The 19535-nt window shown below is 41.8% G+C and overlaps 1 protein-coding gene across 1 annotated transcript in view; it reads right to left on the bottom strand.

Annotated features, from left to right (window-relative positions):
* Positions 1-1523: 1523 nt before the first annotated feature.
* The window catches only part of LOC141050947 (uncharacterized), a 95500-nt gene continuing 77488 nt past the window's right edge, over positions 1524-19535 (bottom strand). The window contains exons 10-15 of the mRNA XM_073547669.1: positions 5561-5698; positions 5253-5432; positions 5047-5170; positions 4911-4963; positions 4390-4480; positions 1524-3873 (exon numbers count right to left, since the gene is read on the bottom strand). Coding sequence (XP_073403770.1) covers positions 2657-3873; positions 4390-4480; positions 4911-4963; positions 5047-5170; positions 5253-5432; positions 5561-5698 — 1803 coding nt within the window. The 3' untranslated portion in view covers positions 1524-2656. The remainder of the gene's footprint in view (positions 3874-4389; positions 4481-4910; positions 4964-5046; positions 5171-5252; positions 5433-5560; positions 5699-19535) is intronic.

Here is a 19535-nt window from a genome sequence, read left to right as displayed (position 1 = left end):
CTTCCCGCGACCGACTTCAGCCCACAAAGGTACCCGTCTACTAGGTCGTCCACCCCCTTCTAGTTATCCTGTCCGTGCACTCGACTGATGGCTCACTCGACTACTATATCAGCTCCCAGACTCTAGCTGACTTCTCCACAGTGGCTCTTCCACTGGCTGCTTCTCTGCTGTAGATACCATATACCTCTTCTCTGTGCTGAACAATTCTCCCACATCTACTCTGGATGTCCTGGGATTCACCTCACAAGGTTGGGTGTCAGCTAGGCTTTTCAGGAACAATGCCTTCTTACTGTAACAGGGGCTACCCCCAGACTGACTAGAACCAGGAAATCTATCTCAACTAAATCCCGGCTAAACACTCCTCTATTTAACCATGAAGTGTACTGCTACTATGTCCTACTATAGGTGTGCTCTATTATGGCTGTGCTCAGTGCCCCCATCTTGTATCCATTTACACTAACCACACTGTCTCTACCAAGTATATCTATATAACACAATATGGCAGTAAAAATATATCCACAGCTTACATATAATACACAGATAGGTACATAAGATATATTCAAACATGTCAATCATTTACAAGTGAACAGTGATAACAATATCTACAGGGCTAAGCCCTGGCACCTCCTTACAGTGTGGCGGTATTTTTCCCTTGTATATGGCACTATTCAGTCACTGTGTGGTAGTAATATGTCATTTGTTCATGATGTAGAGGTATTTGTCAGTTGTATGTCATATTACTCCATCTCGGTGTGATGGTTACATGTGGTATGGTCACGGTGTGGTGGCATTTGTTCCTTGTATGTGGTATTATTCTGTCGCTATGTGGTGGTATTATGTGTTCTGGCCAGGGTGTGATTTTTTTGCATATATCTGGCCTGTGGCTGCTGATGCAAGAGATTAGGTTCCTGCGGACAGTTGAGGTGACTGTTGGACAGGAAGTCATCCATTCCATTTTAAGCAGTGTTTATTTAGTACTAATTTTCAAAACTTGTAGAAAAACCCTTTAATAGTATACACCATACTAAGAAGGGACTGACAGTGTGACTGGAACAACATGTACATGACAGGAAATAATTAAACTATAAATGACAGCACAGATGGGGTTAAATGTTAAAGTGCATTTACTTTTAGCTACTGTTACTTGTTCCTTGTGTGAGAGTGTGGTTTTAAGTTTTCTTCTGATGATGTATTCTGTGCATCAGGGGGCCTGGAGGGGGTGGATCTTTTACTGCACCGGCCCCTTCGCATGTCTCCTACGTTCCTACAGGTCACTGATACTTCAGTGCCCTGCCTCCATTTTAAATCTTTGCGTCGCTACTGACTGGCACGTGCTCAGTTGGATTCCACAGCCGTATTTTTGGTTTTCAACAAATTGGCACCAGAGGCTGCCCATGCACAGCTTAAGATCTCGGCTCAATGACGTCTTCAATGAGTCAACATCTTGAGCTCCACATGCGCCACCTCCATTTTAAGGCGTCATCAGAAAAAACTTAAGACCATGATTAAACAAGAACCACTGATCAGATTTCTTCACCGAAGGTATCGATTTAATCAGAGTATTAGTGTCATTAAATTCTAAAGCTAATTTCTGCTGACAGGTTCTCTTTAAGTCAAAATCCTGGTTTACAGTCATGATGCTTTTGCACACACTCCAAATAAAATAATTTTGCACATTAACAACAATCAAAACAATGAAGCGATGCATAAAGTAATTTTAAGTTTTCAAGGATCATTTTATGTTTAATACATCAACACGCTATTCTCATGCCTCATCTATCAGTTCTCTAAATACTGCACTATGTATATCCCCCGCACACGTTATTGACAGCTTTCTGTTTACACTGTGCATAGGCAGAGAGCGGCAAATCACAGCTCTGGAATATGAATGGCTACTTGGTGTAATGTCATGCATATAGGGAGGTGCTTGAGCAACATTAGTACATTGTATGTGTGCACTTGCTTCCCTGTTATTAGGTCCTCTATACCCGTTCTGCCTGAGCCACATTCTGTTCGCCTTGTCTGTACCTGATCCTGATACCCAAACCCGCCAGGCCCTTACCGCTTCCTCACCTGCCCTGTCTGAACCAGTACACATGTTCCTGTACCTGAGTCAGTCCTCTGCTCCTGTCTACACCTTCTGTGAAATACTACTGAACTTGTTCCAGTGGCCGTCAAATCACTCTGTGAATCAGCTCCACTCCTACCAGCTACTCCGAGTCCGAACCTCCGTCCCTGTCCCCATGGGGTTAGCTGCTACAGTACCGGGGTCTGTACTAGAGTGGTACCTGGCGACCACCTATGGCTCAAGTTTAACCACACCATCAGGGCTCAAATGAAGAACCAGGTAGTCACCTAGTTATGCCCCTCCAGGCTCTTCCCGATCTGCAGCACAGTGGTTCCACATCCACTAGCATGACACTTGGCAGCAGGCTTACTGGTCTTCTAATGAAAACATCCTGCTAATAAACCCATGATTATATAAAAGCTATAGCAATTAGCTCCGTAATTCACACATCTCTTGAATCAGTGTCTTTATCTCTATTCTACTCTCAGAATTAGTACAAACTGGCTTCTTCCTTGTGTGAATTCTCTGATGTGAAATTAGATTTGATTTTCAATGAAAACATTTCCCACATTCTAAGCATAAAAATGACTACTCCCCTGTGTGAATTCTCTGATGTCTAACAAGATTTCCTTTCCGATTAAAACGCTTCCCACATTCAGAACATAAAAATGGCTGTTCTCCTGTGTGAATTTTCCGATGGTTAACAAACTTGGATTTCTCGCTATAACATTTCCCACATTCTGAACATGAAAACGGCTTTATCCCCGTATGAATTGTCTGATGTGCAACAAGACTCGCTTTCCTATAAAAACATTTCCCACACTCCGAACATGAAAATGGCTTCTCTCCTGTGTGACGTCTCTGATGTGTGACAAGATTTGATTTACAATTAAAGCTTTTCCCACATTGCAAACATGAATATGGCTTCTCCCCAGTGTGAATTCTCTGATGTGTAACAAGATGGAATTTATGGCTATAACATTTCCCACATTCTGAACATGAAAATGGCTTCTCCCCTGTGTGAATACTTTGATGAGCAACAAGATGTGCTTTCCTAGTAAAACACTTCTCACATTCCGAACATGAAAATGGCTTCTCCCCTGTATGAGTTCTCTGATGTGTAACAAGACTTGAATTACAATTAAACCATATCCCACATTGTAAACATGAAAATAGCTTCTCCCCTGTGTGAATTCTCTGATGTGCAACAAGATGCGATTTCCAATTAAAACATTTCCCACATTCCGTACATGAAAATGGCTTCTCCCCTGTGTGAGTTCTCTGATGCTTAACAAGGCTTATATTACAATTAAAACGTTTCCCACATTCTGAACATAAAAATGGCTTTTCTACTATGTGAATTCTCTGATGATTAACAAGTTTATATTTCTCACTAAAACATTTCCCACATTCTGAACAAGAAAATGGCTTCTCCCCTGTGTGAATTTTCTGATGTTGAACAAGATTTCCTTTGCAATTAAAACATTTCCCACATTCCAAACATGAAAAAGGCTTCTCCCCTTTGTGAATTCTTTGATGTGTAACAAAATTTGTTTTTCCACTAAAATATTTCCCACATTCTGAACATGAAAATTTTTTCTCCTCTACCTGAGCTATTTGTTGTTTAACAAATTTTCTGGGACTTTTCTTTTCCATAATGGTATTTGATGAAGCAGAAGAAACAACCCATTGAATAGGATCCAATGATAGATCTTTGCTGTGAAGAGCTGGACGTATCTCTATATGATTATCTGCTGTAAAATCTGAAAATATCAGATTTACCTCTGAACTCCTGGTACAGTCATCTGCCAAGAATAAGATTGATTTTATTATTTTTATTAAAAGGGTATTTAATCAATGGTATAATAATTGCATTATATATATTAAAACGTCTCCTTATGCTTGCAAAGAAAAATGCTATTGAGGTACTTAAGGTGGGGAAATTCTCTATTGCATAAGGGTGAAACCAGTTCCTGACTAGTATTGTTTCAGTCTTCCATATCAGGAGTCCTAAGTTGAAATCCTCACTACTAACAAGCTTCAAATTATATTTAGAGACATCTACTGAGCACAGAGTTCAATTTTAAACCTCAATGTGAATACAGAAGTATATACTTTGTAACAGCATAGAAGCAGGCTATGGCTACAGAGGAGAGACATCTGTGTAAAATAGTGTATTCTTTGTATAACTGCTAAATCATTACGTATGAAGTCTCAATTAAAAACTCTGTGAACATAAGCTAAACCACCAGCATATGATTCTACAACCAGTGAAAGAGTAAAATCTGTAAATCTGTGTTTTGTGACTGGTTACTACTCACCTGTGCAGTTATCTGTAGAAATCTCGACTGTACACTGCTCATTGTTCCTCACATGAGTGTCTGTAGTATTAATGCATTTCACATCTTTACCCTAAAACAAAAAATTGCAAAATTCATAGACAGGTAAAAATGTTGGGTAAAATGATTTTGAAGAATATAAAAGATCAAATAGTTGTAGATCTACTGTATAAACACAACCTGCCTGCTCCTAATTATAATCAGCAGGCTCCATAACCAGAAAATTGTGAGAAGATCCAGACAACATCTAATGTCTATGATCAGCTTTATCCTGTCATCTCCACCAAGTATAAAACATCTCATTTCTATTTAGAGAAGCTCCAATCAGAAAAGTAGCAATGTTTCAAACAAATTGCCTGTTCAGTGAATATTACTGGGGGATAAAACAAGACTGAACACAAGAGCTTCACAGCCTTCTACAAATCATTGGGGAGATTACAGGACACCTTCTGTCCATTTATCTCATGATCCTGAGGAACATTTGGATTTTCTTGTTTACAGACCTTTGGAAGAAGAGGACGAGGACATCTCTCTGGTGTTCTCTTACTGGATAGAGCTGTAGGAAATGCATACACCGACTGACTTAATTTTTAATATACAGATAATAATAGGCCGTGTGTATTTAATCCTATCTATTACCTGGTGATGTGAGGGGCTGGGGAACGTTCATCATAATGTCTTTGTACAGATCTTTGTGTCCTTCTAAATACTCCCACTCCTCCATGGAGAAATAGACGGCGACATCCTGACACCTTATAGGAGCCTGACACATACAATGATACCGTCACCCCCCGATCCCTCCATAGCATTACTGTATAATGTCCCAGCATTCCCAGCAGTGTCACCTCTCCAGTCAGCAGCTCAATCATCTTGTAGGTGAGTTCTAGGATCTTCTGGTCATTGATGTCCTCATGTATCAGGGGGTGAGGTGGAGGCCCCGTGATTGGGATCAGGGGTCTTCCCCATCCCTCAGACACCGGGTCCTGACAGCGCTCCCTAGAGGTCTTCTTCACTACTGTGTAATCCTGATATGGAGAGACACATTAATAAACCTCACTACAGACATTTCCAGAGTCCTCACCTCTCCAGTTCTGTCCATCTGTTATTCCCATAGATAAGAATGATGTAATGTGACGTCATCAGAATCTCTCACCTCTCCGGTAAGCCGGACGAGGATCTCTTGGAGGATCTCCTCCATCTTGTCCCTGTCCCTATCCATCGTTGATGGGTCATTCAGGAAAATGCTCTTATATAGAAGATCTCCACTGAGAGGTTCCCATATTGTAGAAACCTGAATGAAGTTAAGATACCGTAAGCCTTTGTGAAATCATAAACAGCCCCCTATAAACATTACAATTACTGGAAATAAAAGGAGAAACATGAAGGAGAATTCTCTTCTGTCATAAGGACTGGAACTGTCTAGGCCACTAATTGGCTATATGGATTATATATTAGATCAGGATGTAGAGAGACTGACAAAAGACTAAGGTAGTATTGACATGCTAGATGACATGGTTCTTCAATGTATTACTTTTTTGCAGCATCCTGAAAGGTTTTATCTTTACATTTACAAAGCCTATTGTCACACTTATAGTACAGCAAGTGTGAGTGACAGGTTTGCAGAGGGACCAGGTATGGACAGTAACACAGCGAAATGGTACTCACTGTTTGCTTGGGCAGGAGCGTGGCTATAGCGATGGAAACCTTGCTCTAGGACCTGCGGGAGGGGAGGAGCGACAGCAAAGCACTCTGATGCCCGCAGGACCTTACGGTCATATGACCGCGCGTCAGAAGGTGGGCGGGGCTTACAGCCAGCCTCCAACAGCACTGATGACAGTGTTTAGAGACACCGCAGGGAGAGGAGAATAAACCGTTGTCAGACAAGCCAGGGGTCATGCACAGGAGACGCAAGTAGAAACAGAGACAGATATCAGTGCAGGGTCAGACAGAGCATAAGGTCATACACAGGACGTCAGTAATAGTACAGAAGGGCGATCACAGGGAGGTCAAGACAAAGTCAGGGGTCATACACAAGAGGTCACGCAGGAACAGAATCACAATCCAAGAGACGTTACCGAAGTCAAAACCAAGTCATATACCAATCAAGCACACAGGGACAGGAGAGAGCACAAACGAAGCAGGGTCGGCAACACTCAAGCAAGGAGTATAAACGACAGGGAGGGGTGCTCATCTGGAGCTATAAAAACCCTCCCAGGTGTCAAAGAGAGGCTCTCCCTATTAACCCCTGCACCATTTGTCCAAGATCCTGAATAACCATGACACCTATTCAGTTATCAAGCCGCACATTAACAAGCAGTATTTTCCTCAGAGTCGGCAGCTGAATATGTTGCTGATACACATCAATGAGATTCATGGAAGATAAATCTAAGTAACTGCCATGAACATCCTCAATGCTACCAATTTGTCACGAACACCACTCACTCTTGACACACATTACTCAGGTGTGACTGTGGGTTGCCAGCTACCACAACTTTTGCAATTTTACCCACAGATTGAAATATTTGCTTCCCGATCATGGATTTAAGCATGGATTATGAAAAACTAGAATTAGAATAGTAAAAAAAATAAAAATATTGTTTTACCTTTTCTCTGCTATGCAATACAGACAGATCATCTGCACAAGACCAAAGCATTGATGCCCCTGCCTTTTCACACCTTTTTACCTAGAGGAGGCATACAGGGACACATCTGCTGGACCAAATGGTTATCCAATAATGCCAGCTATGTGTTATTTAACATATGTATCCAAGAAGTATCGTTTCTCCTTGCGGAGAATGACATGCTAAGCATGCCGAGATGAGGAGGCTTTCCTCTGGGAAATACGCAAATATTTGAAGTAGCAATCCTAAAAGTTAATGTTGACTCTTTAACAAGCCTTGTTACATGACTTAGGATAAAAACAAAACCAGAATCTCAATTTGCAGACACTGTGTTTTGGGGTACTGCCCCTCGTCAGTGCAAAGTGTGAGATCTGGTTTGGCTGTGTGAGAGGCGCCTGACCGATATCCAAGAAGTATTGTTTCTCCTTGCGGAGAATGACATGCTAAGCTGCAATGCTCCTCTCGGAAATATGCAAATTGTCTCTTAAGAGAGGAAGAGGACTAGAACTCTAGTGCCACCTATTGGAAGTAGCAATCCTAAAAGTCAATGTCGTCCCTTTAACAAGCCTTGTTATATGACCTAGGATAAAAGCCAAAACCAGAATATCACTTTTAGGATATTTAGCATTTTAGGCTGGGGCGGACATATTACATGTACAGGAGGTTCAGTTTCACAAGGGCCCGGCAGTGTATGGAGGCACCAAGGGGTTGGGTGGCCCATTTGCACGACAGGTTGCTCAGATACTGTGTTTGTTCCACTTTCTACCCATGTCATTTTCCTTCTCAAACGTTGGGAGAAGAACTCCCCGTGTGTCTCTCTCTGGTCAATATATGCTTCAATATATAGCTAATAATTTTTTTAAGTTGTGTCCTTTCTAACACTAAAATGCATAGCTTGATAACCCCCTGAAGGCAGACATAAGTCCTGAACAGGGGCCCTTCTCAGTCAGTGTCCAATCCTGGGTGGAAGCAGAGCATTATAGCAAGGTGAGAGTTACCAGACACCCTGCCTACAGAGACCGGATTGAAGGGTGCTCCATAACTAAAGATTAATTCCTGATATTTCACTCAATGAGTCATTCAGTGTATAATACTGGTAGATGAAACATAACTGAGATTCCGGTTCCGGCGCCACCATGTGCGGACGTGAGTGAAGGAGCTCCCGTTGACCGCTGCAAAAAGCCTGCCAATACACAGAGCCCTGAGCTAAAACTGACACCGGGAGTGCAGCGGTGTCATCTGAGAGCGGCCATGGCATGGATCGGTATGTTATCAGAGGAGCAGGGAGAGAACGGGAGGAGGAGGAGAGTGGAGGCGTCCTACAAGGTGGAGGTACAATAATGGTGCCGGAGTCACAAGCGGGACAGGAGAGCCAGACAGACCAGGGGATGAGAGGAACGGAGCAGGAGAAGGGGAAGGAGGCCCCTGTGACAGAAGGGGAACACAGCCAGCAAAGTGCAGCAGATTCAGGAGGCACGCTGGAAAAACAGCTATATATGCAGGGCCAAATGAATTTCAAGTTACTAGCAAAAGAAATGGCGGTTTACCTGGCTGAAGATTTCAAGAAGGCTGTAGCCGACATGATACAAGCCACCACCAAAGAGTTGCAGTGCAGGGTGACTCAGCAGGAGGGGCAGCTACAGGAGGCAGAACACAGGATCTCAGAGGCTGAGGACAGGATCTGCCAGCTAGAGGCACAGGTTAATGATTTAAAGAAACAGTCCTCCTACACTATGGACAAACTGGAAGATTTGAAAAACAGGTCCCGAAGAAATAATTTGAAGCTGATAGGTCTCCCAGAGTCAATAAATGCACAACAGTTAAATGATCTATTTGAGACAGAACTGCCAAAGGAGTTGGGTCAGTCATACAAATGCAGAGTGGAACGTGCCCATAGAATAGGCCCTCCTAGGGAGCCCTCAGAATCTGATAAAAGCAGGGCTACACAAAACAACAAGGCAGCACAAAGAGCGCGTCAATCTGTGGCAAAATACCTGAATTTTAAAGATAAAGAAGAAATACATAAGCCCCCGTTACACACTGCGATATCGCTAGCAATATCGCTGTAAAGTCACCGATTTTGTGACGTTGCAGCGATATTGCTAGCGATATCGCTGCATGTGATACTTACCTCCGACTGGCTCCCCCGCTGCTCACCGTTGGTCGCGCGAGAAGCTCCTGGATCATTTCTCGTCAGGCGCTTCCTGCTGGGCTTCCTGTGGCACCGACGAGCGACGCATGGACGTCAGGATTGCCACATCTGACAGGTAAGTAGCGACCCCCGACCCCAGCGATTTCGCTGGTGAGACCTGCCTGTGTGGCAGCTCACTAGCGACCACTTAGCGATGCACCAGCGATCCATATCGTTGTCGGGATCGCTGGTGCATCGCTATGTGTAACAGTACCCTTAGAGCCTATAAGGGGAGGTGGCGACCACTGATAATACAGGACACAGAGTCCTGTTTGGAGATTTTTCGGCTGAAGTGACACGAAGAAGGAGGGCATTCAGCGAAATATGTACTCTACTGTTCAAACGCAATGTAAGATTCCAACTGAATTATCCAGCAACTTTGTGGTTCAGAACAAGAGAAGGTATGATGAGGTTGCTCGTGGATCCTAAAGAAGCCATGGAATGTTTAACCCCTTCACCCCCAAGGGTGGTTTGCACGTTTATGACCGGGCCAATTTTTACAATTCTGACCACTGTCCTTTTATGAGGTCATAACTCTGGAACGCTTCCATGGATCTCGGTGCTTCTGACAGTTTTCTCGTGACATATTGTACTTCATGATAGTGGTAAAATTTCATTCAAATAACTTGCGTTTATTTGTGAAAAAAATGGAAATGTGGCGAAAATTTTGAAAATTTCGCAATTTTCCAGCTTTGACTTTTTATGCCCTTAAATCACAGAGATACGGCACACAAAAAACTTGATAAGTAACATTTCCCACATGTTTACTTTACATCAGCACAATTTTGGAACCAAAATTTTTTTTTGTTAGGAAGTTATAAGGGTTAAAAATTGACCAGCGATTTCTCATTTTTGCAACACCATTTTATTTTTACGGACCACATCATATTTGAAGCCACTTTGAGGGGTCTATATGATAGAAAATACCCAAAAGTGACACCATTCTAAAAACTGCACTCCTTAAGGTGCTCAAAATCACATTCAAGAAGTTTATTAACCCTTTAGGTGCGTCACAGGAATTTTTTAATATTTAAAAAAAAATGAACATCTAACTTTTTTTCACAAAAAAAATACTTCAGGTTCAATTTTTTTTATTTTACCAAGGGTAACAGGAGAAATTGGACAGCAAAAGTTATTGTGCAATTTGTCCTGAGTACGCTGATACCTGATATGTGGGGGGGAACCACTGTTTCGGCGCATGGCAGAGCTCAGAAGGGAAGGAGCGCCTTTTGACTTTTTCAATGCATAATTGGCTGGAATTCAGATCGGACGCCATGTCGCGATTGGAAAACCCCTGATGTGCCTAAACAGTGGAAACCCCCCACAAATGACACTATTTTGGAAACTAGACCCCCTAAGGAACTTATCTAGATATGTGGTGAGAACTTTGAACCCACAAGGGCTTCACAGAAGTTTATAACGTACAGCGGTACAATTAAAAAATCATATTTTTTCCACAAAAATGATCTTTTCACCCCCAATTTTTATTTTCCCAATGGTAACAGGACCCTAAAAGTTATTGTGCAATTTGTCCTGAGTACGCTGATACCCCACATGTGGGGGTCAACCACTATTTGGGCGCATGGCAGAGCTCGGAAGGGAAGCAGCGCCATTTGACGTTTTTGGCTGGAATTGAGATCGGACACCATGTCGCGATTGGAAAACCCCTGATGTACCAAAACAGTGGAAACGCCCCACAAATGACACCATTTTGGAAACTAGACCCCCCAAGGAACTTATCTAGATGTGTGGTGAGAACTTTGAACCCCCAAGGGCTTCACAGAAGTTTATAACATACAGTCGTACAATTAAAAATTCATATTTTTTCCACAAAAATTATCTTTTCACCCTCAATTCTTATTTTTCCAAGGGTAACAGGACCCTAAAAGTTATTGTGCAATTTGTCCTGAGTACGCTGATACCCCACATGTGGGGGTAAACCACTATTTGGGCGCATGGCAGAGCTCGGAAGGGAAGCAGCGCCATTTAACGTTTTTGGTTGGAATTGAGATCGGACACCATGTCGTGATTGGAAAACCTCTGATGCACCAAAACAGTGGAAACCCGTTTTGGAAACTCGACCCCCAAGGAACTTATCTAGATGTGTGGTGAGCACTTTGAACACCCAAGGGCTTCACAGAAGTTTATAATGCCCGGGAATGAAAATAATTTTTTTTTATTTTTTCCACAAACATGATCAATTAGTCCCCAATTTTTTTTATTTTCCCAAGGGTAACAGGAGAAATTGAACCCCAAAAGTTGTTGTCCAATTTGTCCTGAGTACACTGATACCCCATATGTGGGAGAAAACTATTGTATGGGCACACGTCGGGGCTCGGAAGGGATGTAGTGACGTTTTGGAATGCAGATTTTGATGGAATGGTCTGCGGGTGTCATGTGCGTTGGAGAGCCCCTGATGTACCTAAACTATTGCAACTCCCCACAAATGACCCCATTTTGGACACTAGACCCCTCACGGAACTTATCTAGATGTGTGGTGAGCACTTTGAACCCCCAAGTGCTTCACAGAAGTTTATAACGCCTGGGCGTGAAAATAAAAAAATCATTTTTTTCCACAAAAATGATATTTTTGCCCCCAATTTTTTATTTTCCTAAGGGTAACAGGAGAAATTGGACCCCAAAAGTTGTTTTACAATTTGTCCTTAGTAGGCTGATATCCTACATGTGGCTACATGTGGGGGTAAAACACTGTTTGGGCGCATGGCAGAGCTTGGAAGGGAAGGAGCACCATTTGACTTTTTCAACTCAGAATTGGCTGGAATTGAGATCAGACGCCATGTTGCATTTGGAGAGCACCTGATATGGCCAAACAGTGGAAACCCCCAATTCTAACTCCAACCCTAACCCCAACACACCCCTAACCCTAATCTCAGCCCTGACCCTAGCCCTAACCCTAACCCTAATGGGAAAATGGAAATAAATACATTTTCTTTTAATTTTATTATTTTTCCCTAACGGGGGTTTGATTTACTATTTATAGCGGGTTTTTATGTTTGGCAGCTGTCATACGCTAAAAGACGCTTTTTATTGTAAAAATAGTTTTTGCATCACCACATATTGAGAGCTATAATTTTTCCGTATTTTGACCCACCGAGTCATGTGGGAGAATGGTGGACAGAATTTGCATCCCATAATGAAGAATACAAATCCAACCCTAGATTATACTGGGAAACTGCGAAGGCGGTATTAAGGGGAAACATCATAGCACACACGCAGAGATTAAAGAAGCAAATAAAAGACCAATTTATAAGGGCAAGCGGCGAAGTCAGGACAACGTATATAAAATATAAAAACTCCCTATTAGACGCAGATAAAACCAATTGGATGCGAGCTAAAAAAGATTTCGAAGAATGGGCAGAAAAAAGGGAACAATTATATAAGAGTTACCTGGACATAGAACTAAATAGGTATGGCGATAAAGCAGGGAAAATAATGGCCAATTTGGCCAAGGGAAGGTATGCACATACATCTATAATGGCAATCAGAAATAAGGGAGGACAACGACTGACAGATCCCAAAGACATAAATCGGGAGCTAGGGAAATTTTATACTGACCGGTATAGAGAGGAAGGAAGACAGGACGCAACAGGAGACACATGGCTTGACAAAATTAATATCCCGAAACTAACGGACGAGGAATTACAAGACTTAAATGGTTACATCACAGAGGAAGAAATAAGTATGGCAATAAAGGGGTTGGGGTCCAATAAAGCTCCTGGACCCGATGGGTTTAATGGTTCCTTCTATAAAACATTAAATACTCCCATACTTAAAGATTTGTTTAACCGTATTCTGCAAGGGGAAGCCATGTCAGAAGTTATGAATACGGCTTACATAAAACTTCTCCCAAAGGGAGGGAAAGATTTAGAAGACCCCTCGGGATATAGGCCTATATCATTAATAAACCAAGATGTCAAACTTCTATCAAAAATAATGGCCGATAGACTGAGAATAAAGTTGATCCTTCTACAATGTGACAGCCCTTTAGATATTTGTAGACAGCTATTAAGTCTCCTCTCAGTCTTCTCTTTTGCAAACTAAACATTCCCAAATCCTGCAACCTTTCCTCATAAGACAGGGTTTGCAGACCGGTCACCATTCTGGTCGCTCTTTTCTGAACTTGCTCCAGTTTGTTGATGTCTTTTTTAAAATGTGGTGCCCAAAATTGGACACAATATTCCAGATGAGGCCTGACCAAAAAGGAGTAGAGGGAAATAATTACTTCACGTGATCTAGACTGTATGCTTCTGTTAATACATCCTAGAATTGCATTTGCCTTTTTTGCTGCTGCATCACACTGTTGACTCATATTCAGTCTGTGATCTATTAGTATACCCAAGTCTTTTTCACATGTGCTGTTGCTTAGCCCTATTCCTCCCATTCTGTATATGCTTTTTTCATTTTTATTGCCCAGATGTAGTACTTTGCATTTCTCCCTGTTAAAAACCATTCTGTTAGTTGCTGCCCACTTCTCCAGTTTATTTAAATCTTTTTGAATCCTCTCTCTCTCTTCTCTAGTATTAGCTATCCCTCCTAGCTTTGTGTCATCAGCAAATTTAATCAGTTTACCCTCAATTCTTTCATCTAAATCATTGATAAAGATGTTCAACAATACAGGGCCCAGGACAGAGCCCTGTGGTACCCCACTTGAGACATTCTTCCAACTGGATGTGCAGCCATTTACGACCACTCTTTGGGTCCGATCACTAAGCCAGTTATGAATCCACCTAACAGTTGCCTTGTCCATTCCATACTTAGTCATTTTTTCAATAAGGATTGTATGAGAGACTTTGTCAAATGCTTTGCTGAAGTCAAGATATACTATATCTACAGCATTTCCTTGATCCACCCAATCAGTGATTCCGTCATAGAAGGAAATTAAGTTAGTCTGACATGACTTATTAGTTACAAACCCATGCTGACTGTTTAATCACTTCATTCTTATCCAGGTATTGACATACATGTTGTTTAATAATTTGTTCAAAGATCTTTCCTGGTATAGAAGTCAGACTCACCGGCCTATAGTTGCCTGGGTCCACCTTCTTCCCCTTTTTGAAGATAGGAACAACATTTGCTCTTCACCAGTCTTCTGGCACTTCTCCTGTTCTCCAAGAATTTTCAAAGATTATGGAGAGGGGTTCAAAAATTTCTTCTGCTATCTCCTTCAGTACTCTGGGGTGTAATTCATCTGGACCTGGAGACTTGAATTCATTTAGGTTAGCTAAGTGTTTCCTCACTATCTTTCTGTTTATAGATATCCTGGATTCTTCTATTCTCTTAATAGGACAGTGAATAACAGTTGATGTTACATTTCCTTTCTGAGAGAAAACAGATGCAAAATAGGAATTTAAAAGTTCAGCCTTCTCAACATCCTGTCTTACCATTTCATCATTTTCATCCTGTAAAAATCCTATAGCATCTTTGACTTTTCTTTTACTTTTGACATATCCCCAAAATCCTTTATTATTGCTTTTGACATCTCTTGCAAGCCTCAATTCATTTTCAGCTTTAGATAATCTGATTTGTGCCCTGCAGGTTCTGCAGACAGCATTATATTCTTCTTTAGATATGCCTCCCTCTTTCCATTTTATAAACATTTTTTTCTTCCTTTTTAGCATGTGCTTAAGTTCTGTGTTCATCCATCCTGGTTTCCTTAAATGCTTCCTATTCTTCCCTCTTTTCGGAATTGTTAACAACTGTGCTTTGAGAATTTCATTTTTCAAGATTTCCCATCCTTCCTGGACATTTTTGTCTTTAAGGATATCCAGCCATTGGATCCCTCCAATTCTCTTTCTGAATCCCTTAAAATCTGCCTTTCTGAAATCTAACCTTGACGTCTGAGTCTTCACAGGTCTTCCGCCTCTAGTTATCCAAAATTCTAAAATAGCATGGTCGCTACCTCCTAGGGTCCCAGCCACTTTTACCTCCTCAACCATTTCCTCCCTGTTTATAAGGATTAGATCCAAGGTAGCAGTTCCCCTTGTTTTCTCCTTTACCTTTTGGAAGATAAAGTTGTCAGCAAGAGAGGATAAGAATTTCCTTGACCTGTTAGTTTTGCCTGAGAGAGATTCCCAACAAATGTCTGGATAGTTGAAATCTCCCATGACAACTATGTCATATTTTTTGGAGAACTTTAATTGTAAAGTGCTGCGGAATATGTTGGCGCTATATAAATAAAAATTATTATTAAAAATTATTATTATAACTTGGCCATTTGATGCATAAAGAGTTCATCCATATCATAGTGTGACTGGCTAAAATACTACCAAGGTTAATCTCGAAACATCAAACAGGCTTTGTAAAGGGTAGGTCAGCCGTTACCAATATCAGGAAAGTTATGTTGTTACTAGACGCGACTAGAAATAAACGCCTGGAAAGGGGGGAAGACCCAGCTATGGTCACACTAGATGCAGAAAAAGCGTTTGATAACGTGAGGTGGCCATGGCTGGGTCAAGTATTAGATAGAATAAATCTAGTGGGCCCATTTAGGCACTTTTTGGCAGCTCTACATCATAACCCTAGAGCAAGGATATATACGCCGGGATTTCTGTCGGAAACCTTTGAGCTGAAAAAAGGAACGAGGTAGGGGTGTCCTCTGTCCCCTCTATTGTTTAACCTGGCAATAGAGTCTTTGTCAAGGTATCTAAATGATCATGATGTATACAAGGGTGTAGCGGTGGGGGGACAGATGGTTAAAACTGCACTATTTGCAGATAACATAATTTTATTTATGAGAAACCCAGAAGAAGATCTCCCTAAATTACTATCAGAGATTTAAAAATTTGGAGAATTTTTGGGCTTCCGGTTAAATAAGAGTAAATGTGAGATTTTGTTTATGAGAAATGCTGAGAAACGAAGCCAGGGAAATAACATAATGGGTATCCCGAAAGCGACAACATCTATAAAATACTTGGGAATAAATTTGGGAAAATTGCCGAAACAGATATATGATCTAAATTATAAACCAATTATCGATAAAAAAGAGAAAGAACTAGAAAGATGGGGGAGTTTACCCCTCTCACTACTAGGACGATGCCATCTAATCAAAATAACAAGTTTTGCAAGACTATTGTACCCATTGCAGACTATTCCAATGTTGATCAGACACGTGGATGTGCTAAGACTGAATAAGGCCTTTTCTAAGTTCATATGGAGAGGGAGAAGGGCAAGACTTGCTTTGAGAACTTTAATGCTTTCAAAAGATGGAGGGGGGTAGGATTTCCAAACATTAAAGGCTACAATCTCTCATGCTTAATGAGAAACGTAATTGATTGGGTTAAAAAGACGGGGCGTTATACCGATTATACGCTACAATCGGAATTTTGTAGTCCATGGGACCTGACGGCACTGCTTCACACCATTATCACATATTCCGCCAGATATTAAACATTCGGTAATCTGTAAGGACACTATTGCCACATGGAAGGCAGTAAGGAAAAAACTGAAAATGTCATGGAAGGTATCAAAACATCTTAATCCGTGGGCGTTCCCAGCTTTTAACCCCTTACCTACAATGGACGTAATATTCCGTCCATGTGACCCTGGACCTAATTACCATGGACGGAATATTACGTCACAGCGATCAGCAGCACCCACGTGGTGAGCGCCGCTGATCGCAGCCGGGTGTCAGCTGATTATCACAGCTGACACCCGGCACAATGTGTCAGGGGCGGTCACGGACCGCCCCCCGACACGTTAACCCCTTGTACACCGCGATCAAACGCGATCGCGGTGTACCGGGGGATAAAGGGAAGCATCGGCAGGGAGGGGGCTCCCTCCGTGTTTACCTGAGCCCCCCACAGCAGCGCAATGTGCAGTGCTGTTGCGGGGGTCTCTTTCCCTACAGGCCCCCGGATCCAAGATGGCGACGGGGGCCTTCGGGGGCCTGTAGGGAGCTAACTTCCTCACTGCCTGCAAAAGCGCAGGCATGAGGAAGTCTGCAGAACTGCCTGTGACAGATCGCTGATCTGTCACAGTGATCTGTGATGTGACAGATCAGCGATCAGTCACAGGACAGTGATGTCCCACCTGGGACAAGGTAATAAAGTAAAAAAAAAAAAAAAAGTGTTAAAAATAATTTTTAAAAAAATCGCTAAATAAATTAGTAAAAAAAAAAAAAATATTCCCCAATAAATCCATTTTTTCAAAATAAAAAAAAACAATAAAAGTACACATATTTGGTATCGCCGCGTCCGTAGCGACCCGCCCTATAAAACTGTCCCATTAGTTAACCGCTTTAGCAAACCCCTTAAAAAATAAAAAAAAAAACGAAGCAAAAAATAATGATTTATTATCATACCACCGAACAAAAAATGCAATAACGCGCGATCAAAAAGACGCATATAAATATCCATGGTACCGCTGAAAACGTCATCTTGTCCCGCAAAAAACGAGCTGCCATACAGCATCATCCGCAAAAAAATAAAAAAGTTATAGCTCGCAGAATAAAGCGATACAAAAATAATTATTTTTTATATAAAATTGTTTTCATTGCAAAAAACCGACAAAACATAAAAAAACGACCTAAATGAGGTATCGCTGTAACCGTACCGACCCGAAGAATAAAACCGCTTTATCAATTTTACCGCACGCGGAACGGTGTAAACGCACCCCCCCAAAAGAAATTCATGAAACGCTGGTTTTTGTTCATTCTGCGTCCCAAAAATCGGAATAAAAAGCGATCAAAAAATGTCACGTGCCCGAAAATGGTACCAATGAAAATGTCAACTCGTCCCGCAAAAAATAAGACCTCACATGACTCGGTGGGTCAAAATACGGAAAAATTATAGCTCTCAATATGTGGTGATGCAAAAACTATTTTTACAATAAAAAGCGTCTCTTAGCGTGTGACAGCCGCCAAACATAAAAACCACCATAAATAGTAAATCAAACCCCCCGGTATCACCCCCTTAGTTAGGGAAAAATAATAAAACTAAAAGAAAATGTATTTATTTCCATTTTCCCATTAGGGTTAGGGCTAGGGTTAGGGTTAGGGCTAGGGTTAGGGCTCAGATTAGGGTTAGGGGTGTGTTGGGGTTAGGGTTGGAGTTATAATTGGGGGGTTTCCACTGATTGGGCACATCAGGTGCTCTCCAAATGCAACATGGCATCTGATCTCAATTCCAGCCAATCCTGTGTTGAAAAAGTCAAATGGTGCTCCTTCCCTTCCAAGCTCTGCCATGCGCCCAAACAGTGTTTTACCCCCACATATGGGGTATCAGCCTACTCAGGACAAATTACAAAACAACTTTTGGGGTCCAATTTCTCCTGTTACCCTTAGGAAAATAAAAAATTGGGAGCAAAAATATCATTTTTGCGGAAAAAAATGATTTTTTATTTTCACGCCCAGGCGTTATAAACTTCTGTGAAGCACTTGGGGGTTCAAAGTGCTCACCACACATCTAGATAAGTTCCGTGGGGGGTCTAGTGTCCAAAATGGGGTCACTTGTGGGGAGTTTCAATAGTTTAGGTACATCAGGGGCTCTCCAAACGCACATGACACCCGCAGACCATTCCATCAAAGTCTGCATTCCAAAAATTCACTACTTCCCTTCCGAACCCCGACGTGTGCCCATACAGTAGTTTTCTCCCACATATGATGTATCAGCGTACTCAGGACAAATTGGACAACAACTTTTGGGGTCCAATTTCTCCTGTTACCCTTGGGAAAATAAAAAAAATTGACTAAAAGATGATGTTTGTGGAAAAAATATGATTTTTTTATTTTCACGCCCGGGCGTTACAAAACTTCTGTGAAGCACTGGGGGTTCAAAGTGCTCACCACACATCTAGATAAGTTTCTTGGGGGGTCTAGTTTCCAAAATGGTGTCATTTGTGGGGGGTTTCTACTGTTTTGGTACATCAGGGGCTTTCCAAACGCGACATGGTGTCCGATCTCAATTCCAGCCAAAAACGTCAAATGGTGCTGCTTCCCTTCCGAGCTCTGCCATGCGCCCAAATAGTGGTTTACCCCCACATGTGGGGTATCAGCGCACTCAGGATAAATTGCACAATATCTTTTAGGGTCCTGTTACTCTTGGAAAAATAAGAATTGAGGGTGAAAAGATCATTTTTGTGGAAAAAATATGATTTTTTAATTGTACCGCTGTACGTTATAAACTTCTGTGAAGCCCTTGTGGGTTCAAAGTTCTCACCACATATCTAGATAAGTTCCTTGGGGGGTCTAGTTTCCAAAATGGGGTCACTTGGGGGGTTTCCACTGTTTAGGTACATCAGAGGCTCTCCAAATGCGATATGGCGTCCGATCTGAATTCCAGCCAATTTTGCATTGAAAA

The sequence above is a fragment of the Dendrobates tinctorius genome, unplaced genomic scaffold, assembly GCF_039654945.1.
Source record: "Dendrobates tinctorius isolate UK_male_01 unplaced genomic scaffold, ASM3965494v1 ptg000155l, whole genome shotgun sequence".
Lineage (NCBI taxonomy): Eukaryota > Metazoa > Chordata > Amphibia > Anura > Dendrobatidae > Dendrobates > Dendrobates tinctorius.
This window is presented reverse-complemented; position numbering and strand designations above follow the sequence as displayed.